Source organism: Arachis ipaensis, chromosome B10 (assembly GCF_000816755.2).
Source record: "Arachis ipaensis cultivar K30076 chromosome B10, Araip1.1, whole genome shotgun sequence".
Lineage (NCBI taxonomy): Eukaryota > Viridiplantae > Streptophyta > Magnoliopsida > Fabales > Fabaceae > Arachis > Arachis ipaensis.
In genome coordinates, this window is record NC_029794.2 from 3,801,579 (window position 1) to 3,808,686 (window position 7,108).

General features: G+C 36.4%; 2 protein-coding genes across 2 annotated transcripts; both read left to right on the forward strand.

The window, feature by feature from the left end:
- On the forward strand, positions 325-1,909 carry LOC107624420 (spermidine coumaroyl-CoA acyltransferase). The gene is made up of 2 exons (XM_016326914.2): positions 325-1,197; positions 1,278-1,909. Exons 1-2 carry the CDS (start codon positions 380-382, stop codon positions 1,786-1,788), a joined length of 1,329 nt encoding a protein of 442 aa, XP_016182400.1. The 5' UTR covers positions 325-379; the 3' UTR covers positions 1,789-1,909.
- Positions 2,071-4,134, forward strand: LOC107619960. Its single transcript, XM_016322187.2, has 2 exons — positions 2,071-2,881; positions 3,102-4,134. Exons 1-2 carry the CDS (start codon positions 2,811-2,813, stop codon positions 3,796-3,798), a joined length of 768 nt encoding a protein of 255 aa, XP_016177673.2. The 5' UTR covers positions 2,071-2,810; the 3' UTR covers positions 3,799-4,134.

Consider the following 7,108-nt stretch of genomic DNA (forward strand, 5'->3'; position numbering starts at 1 on the left):
TGTCTAAAAGTAAAAATAGAATAATTTTTTTTGTTTGAATTCTATAAGTAAAATTTACGAACTATAAAAAAATAATAAAGAATTAAGTCTGGAACTACGACACTATATTTGTTCCTTATACTTGACCTTTTGAGGATTGTTTTCTTTTTAAATTGGTTTATTTGAATACTTAAATTCATTTTGTTATTTATGATTTTTGGGGTTGGTGGAGATGATGAGATGCAGGGAGGTCCACGTGTTTTGTGTTTGGATGGCATGTAATGCATGGAACGAAGCATGTTAATGTTAGTTAAGTTAGGTGGGAGAAAGCAACAGCTTCAGTTCAAGTTTGAAGCATACATAAAGCTTGAGCAGCTACAGCTTAGATTAACCGTCAAGCATGGAAGAAGCTGCTTCAAACACCATCAAAATCTCCCAACGCACTCTCGTCTTCCCTTCTCGCACTCCCTTCTCCCAAAACCACGCCCTCCCTCTCTCCCCCCTCGACAACGACCCCAACCTCCGCCTCACTTTCCGCTACCTCCGCCTCTACATTTCCTCCCACCCCGACCCCTACGCCCTCATCTCCTCCTCCCTCTCCCAAGCTCTTTTTCACTACTACCCACTCGCCGGCACGCTTCGCTACCGTCTACATGACAACCGCCTCGAGAACTGGTGCGCTGCCGGTCAGGGAGTTCCCCTCATTCTTGCCACCGCCGCAGACATCACCCTCGAATCGGTAAACTACCTCGACGACCCGGATTTCAGCTTCATTGAGCAGTTAGTACCCGATCCGGGACCCGATGAGGGGATGGAGCACCCCTGCATACTCCAAATAACGGTGTTTGGGTGCGGTGGGTTCACGCTGGGTGCTGCCATGCACCACGCGCTTAACGACGGTATGGGCGGGAGCTTGTTCTTTAATGCGGTGGCCGAGTTGGCTCGCGGGTCGAGTCGGATATCGGTTGAACCGGTTTGGAACCGTGAGGTATTGTTGGGAGCGAGGAACCCGCCCCGGGTGGAGTCAGCGTTGGTAGGAGAGTTTCTGAGTTTGAAGAAGGGGGTTTTGCCGTACCAAGCGGACGCCGGTGATGTTGTGAGGGAGTGCTTCCACGTTCAGGAGGAGTCCTTGGAAGCGTTCAGGAGATCACTGTTTGAACAATCCGGTCTCAAATTCACCACTTTTGAGGTTCTTGCTGCTTACGTTTGGAGGTCCAAGTAAGTAGTATTCACTCTTCAATTCATCGATTACCGATGTTAAATTACAGTTATAGCCCTATAATTTGTGTCTTAAACAGGGTTAGGGCGTCGGAAATGAAGGACAATGAGAAGGTTAAGTTGGCATACTCGGTTAACATACGAAAAGTGGTAAAGCCAACACTGCCAGATGGGTATTGGGGTAACGGTTGCGTTCCAATGTATGTTGAGGTGAGTGTGAAGGATTTAATAGAGAGGCCCATTTGGGAAACAGCGGAGCTAATCAAGAAGAGCAAGAGCAACGTGAGTGATGAGTATGTTCGGTCATTCATCGATTTTCAGGCAAAGCATTATGGGGATGGGATCACGGCAGGGAAAGGGGTTACTGGGTTCACCGATTGGAGACACTTGGGCCACTCGTCTGTGGACTTTGGATCCGGAGGCCCAGTTACTGTTTTGCCACTTGGCAGGAACCTCCTTGGAAGTGTTCACCCTTGCTTCTTCTTGCCTTATTCAACTGCCACTAAGAAGAAGGGTTTCAAGGTTTTGGTCACTCTGCCTCAACCCGCTTTGCCTGTTTTTCGAGAGGATATGCACGTTTTTTCCCCCTAGCCTAGCCAATATTGGTTTCATTTCTGGACACATGAAATCTATTATAAATGTAACAATGTAATGTAAATTGTAATTGCATATAAACAATAAGAACCAAAATACAATAAATCTGAGCAAAAAAACACACACACACACATGTACCGATTCTCCACTTGACTAGCTCTATAACTCATCCTTTAACAACAACCATTCCTTCACCATCCACATAAGTAGCTGTATGTATAAGTCATACTAAAGTAGAGAAAGCATTTAAATATTAATTGACTCTAAATACCAATATGGATTAACTAAACATGTTATTACTTATTAGAACATACACACACACACATAAATATTAATTTACTTCCATTGCTTACTTCTGCCACTGAACATGTGTTATCCAACCAGATGAGGGCTCAGAAGATCTTCATCATCTAATAAGTACTGTTATTTTAACAAATCATATTACACTCTTCGGAGCTGTACAACTGAGGTGGAAGTAAATTAATTTGCTCTAGTGCTTGATACACCCTTCCTTAAAATCATATTCCATCTTCTTTATTTGTGTATGGAGAAATTATTAGGTAGTTATGGAGACAAATAAGTGTATATTTAAAACGTATAAAAATTATAATCTAAGTACAAACTTGGTATAGGAATAATAACTCACTAGAAATGTTTGGTAACCAAAGAAATCAATAAAAAATAACGAACTATAACTTGCCTTATCTAACATTTATTAATTATTGCAAGTTTTGTCTTTTTTTTTGTGTCGTTGGTATTACCGTAACTCACAAATGGCTGTAACACAAACTGCAAGTGCAAAATGCCGCCGCGACCTTTATTATTCATTTAGGACAAATATACTATATAATGATTTGGATGCCGCTTTAATTAATTGATTTAGGATAAGGCATTGTTGACGGAGCAACCTAGGCAGGGGCACAAACCTAACTCCTATTTTTATATATTTTTTTTTCAATTTAGCTGCTGAATTAAGCTAAAGCGTATTGGATATATATAACATTCATGCAAGCTTGGTAATGGTGGGTGTGGCTCAACGTTTTTTCTTTATTGTTATAGAGAAGGTCTCTCTATCCAGGCCAGTTACAAGGTAACTATTGATTAACACACTTTGATACTTTAACAATCATGTTTGTCAGCATATTTATTTATGTTCAATCTTAAAGTTTATGCATCTCATGCGATACTAGAGATATACTTCATTACCAAACACTTTCAGTTACTTCTTCTCTAATATATTTTTTTAGCATTTTCAAAAAAGCATCATATAAAATCCACCTTGACGATTTGAATTTGTTATTTTTTATCAGTATATACCAAAACTTATTGGTAATAATGAACGGTAAAGAAAAGATGAAAGAGAAATTGGAGAATTATTCTCCAACAGCAATAGCATTGCTGATAGGAGAATTGACAGCAACGGCAGGAGCAGCTATAAAAAATGCGCTATCTCGTGAAGCATGTCCATCTACTACTGCACTATTAGATGACATCATGGAGGAGCTAAGATATGGCGGCAACAACACCATTGGGGTGTTGGGACCCGATTTGCGTCTAAATGCGAATCTTGTAGAAAAAGTTGCAAGAAGGGTGGAAAATGAAGGGTTGTTTGACGCAGTTGTCGTGACAACTGTATCAAACAAGCCCAATTACAGAAAGATTCAAGACGAAATTGCTAGATCCCTGGGATTGAGATTTGATGGTGAGAATACCGGTACCGGTGTGGCTAAAAAAGGCATAAGATGGCTTCCTAAGGTATTTGGTTCAAGAAATGATAAGTTGAATGATGATGAGATTGAAAGTAGAGCAAGAAGATTACGTCCGAGGATGTTGGCAGAGGAGAAGATTCTTGTGATATTGCGTGATGTTTGCAGCAATGGTCTTGATTTGGACAAAGTAGGAATACCTTATGGAATATATCACACAGGATGCAAGTTGTTGCTTACTTCTGCTAGTGAGGATGTGCTATCCAACCACATGAGTGCTCAGAGGATTTTCACCCTCTGATTGTTATCTAATTTCATTTACGAGGAGTGTTAGGGCCAGCAATTTTTGTGATTTGTAGCTATGAAATAGTCATCAATAATGATTTTAATGGTGTGAAATTTCATCAAATGACTCACTTTTCTTTGCTGGTTACATGCTGGCCAGAATTTGAAAAAATTGCTGGTCTCCTATACTTTTCCTTTCATCTACCAATCAAACTATAATATCACTTTACAAATGACCATATATGGTAATCAAAAGCTAATAAGCAATATTTTGGGCCTATCACTATAACTTAAAGTTGATCATTTTCTTAATTAGCTAGTATACTATATAATGGTTTGGACTTGCATATTATATTCGTTTATCATCAGCTAGTTAATTAATTGGAGGCAGCCGCTTTAATTAATTGAAAATGATTTATTAGGATATGACATCGTTGACGGAGCATCTTAATTACTTCTATTTTTGTATTTTTTATTTTTAATTTAGCTGCTGAATTAAGCTAAAGCATATTATATATATAAAGTTACGGAAATGTTTGGTAACCAAAGAAAATTAGCAAAAAACAGCTATAATTTACCTTATTTAGCATTTATTAATTGTTACGACAATTAATGAATGCTAAATAAGACAAGTTCTGGCTGTATTCTTTGTCTACTTAGCATTCTCATAAAGTTAATATTAATGTAGGAGTTGGCTAGACCCCTTCTTGCTTCTTTAGCAAAATTGTTCTTTTTATAGAGAAAGTTTCTCTCTCCAGGTCAGTTACAAAATAACTACTGATTAAATGCTCATTACACTATACTACTATCTAACACTACATTATACGCATGCACTTGTTTTATTATTCTTCCTTTGTATTAAACTATTCTTCTACTTTAGCCCATGACAACAATAAAGAAGTATCGTGGCCCACAAATTCAGCCCAACAGGATACAAAAATTCAATTTTAATTTTAGTCTTTATTATCTTATCTTTATCTTATCTTTAATTGTTCTTATCTTATCTTTATTTGCTTTTATCTTTCATAGGACAATACTCTATATATATTTAGTTTTACCCTCATAGTTTACAACACACTTCAGTACAATTCAATCAATCAATAATCAATAAAAGTTCGCATTCTTTTCTTTTCTTATTCTTTCACAATTTTATCATGGTATCAGAGCCATGGTATCCTCCTTGAAGAGGATATATAAGTTATCATCTCTTCGGTGAGAAATCACCTTGCTTCTTTTTCAACTTCCTCCCACAATAAATAATCATAGGATTTAGTTACATGCATCCATGCATTTAACTTCAACTATTTCTTCACACACTGTTTATTTATATCTTAAACGTTATTTTGTGTTAAGTTGATGATATAATTTAAATATTTAGATTTGAATTTTTTTTTCCCCTCTTAGTTATCCGGAATAACTTCGTATCCAAAAATGAGTGTTTTGGAGTAAATTAAAGTTTAAATCTACCACTTCTACATAATATTTCTATAAAGCATCTTATATATAAAATCCTTTGACCATTCAAATTTGTTATATAGATTAATATATCAAAAGTTGGTAATAATGAAGAGTGAAGAAACCATAAAAGAGAAACTTAAGAATTATTCGCCAACAGCAATAGCAATTGTGATAGCAGAATTGGCAGCAGCGGCAGGAGCAGGTATAAGAAATGCGCTGTCTCGTGAAGCATGTCCATCTACTAAGGCACTATTAGATGGTATTATGGAGGAGCTAAAAAATGGCAACAACAATGTCATTGGGGTGTTATTGGGACCGGACAATCTTGAAAAGATAGTTAAAAGAAGAGTTGAGAAAGATGCAAGCTTGTTTGGGGCGGTTGTCATGACAACCGTATCAAACGAGCCCAATTATAGAAAGATTCAAGATGATATTGCCAAAGCACTGAAATTGAGTTTTGATGGTGAGAATATTGGTGTGAAGACTAAGAAAAGTAAAAGATGGCGGCTGCCTAAGGTATTTGGTTCTAAAAATGGTGGTAGATTCAATGATGAGATAATTGAAAGTAGAGCTAGAAGATTACGTCAGAGGATGTTGGATGAGAACAAGATCCTTGTGATATTGTTTGATGTTTGCAGCAATGGTCTTGATTTGGACAAAGTTGGAATACCTTATGGAACATGTCACGCAGGATGCAAGTTGCTGCTTACTTCTGCTAGTGAGGATGTGTTATCCAACCACATGAGTGCTCAGAGGATCTTCAGAGTCTAATTATTATTTGGTGAAAACTCAGGTGAAATTGACTTCACGTGAAGTTGATATCTGAGAGAGCCGTTAAATGAAAATTTATTCAAATCAGTCAAATCATCTAACGGCTCTTAGGTATCAACTTCACGTGAAGTCGATTGTACCTAAGTTTCTCCCTTATTATTTACTATTATATATTTATATATTGTTGCTCTAAATTAAGAACTTCATCGTTAGGAATGTGTAATTCGAAAGCTACTTTCTACCATCTGTATGTACTATGTTTTGCATATAAGCTAAGTAGGCATGAACCTTCTGTCTTTGGTACAAGGACAGAATTTGGCAATATTTTTATTGCGTCTATGTAGGTAATTAACATAATGTGCTGGCCATCAATCTGCATGGATATTGTTTAAGAGAAATTATAAAAAGTGCACCATGTACGTCAAGTTTCAATCACCAATCAACCACCTATACAGCTATACCCAATGAAATTATCATAGTATTGTTAGTTTGACTTTGATTTTTATTCTTTTATATGGTTTGGTCGTTTAGCGAAGCACCAAAAGTCAATTGTCTTCTAACCGTGAGTGAGAGACAAAATAAATAAATACATAAATAAAATTATTTCATTAACATGAAGTACGCCTCAATATGCAACTTATGAAGTTAATTTAATTTGGCTTCTTGGTTTCTTGGACTCTTGTAAATAAGGACCAAGTTCTTCAATGGAGAATGACTAGCATGATGCAAGTTGTTGCTTACTTCTGCTAGTGAGGATGTGCTATCCAACCGCATGAGTGCTCAGAGGATTTTCACACTCTAATTAATTATTTTTTACGTATTGTTGGCTAAAAAATGTCTGTTCTAGTTGAACTGAGGTAGTTTGACTTTTCCCTTCATTTATATTTTAAAATCATGTGATATTATAATTTTAAATAACCAATATTTTAGGCATATGATTGTAAATTAAAGTGGACTATTTTCTTAATTGTCATGATTTATCAAATTTATTTTAAACGTTAAATTATAGAATTTATAAATCTCAACCGAATGCAATGCATTCTTAATAAGTTAAAAAAATATTAAGGAGTTTATTCTTTTTATCAATACTAATAGCC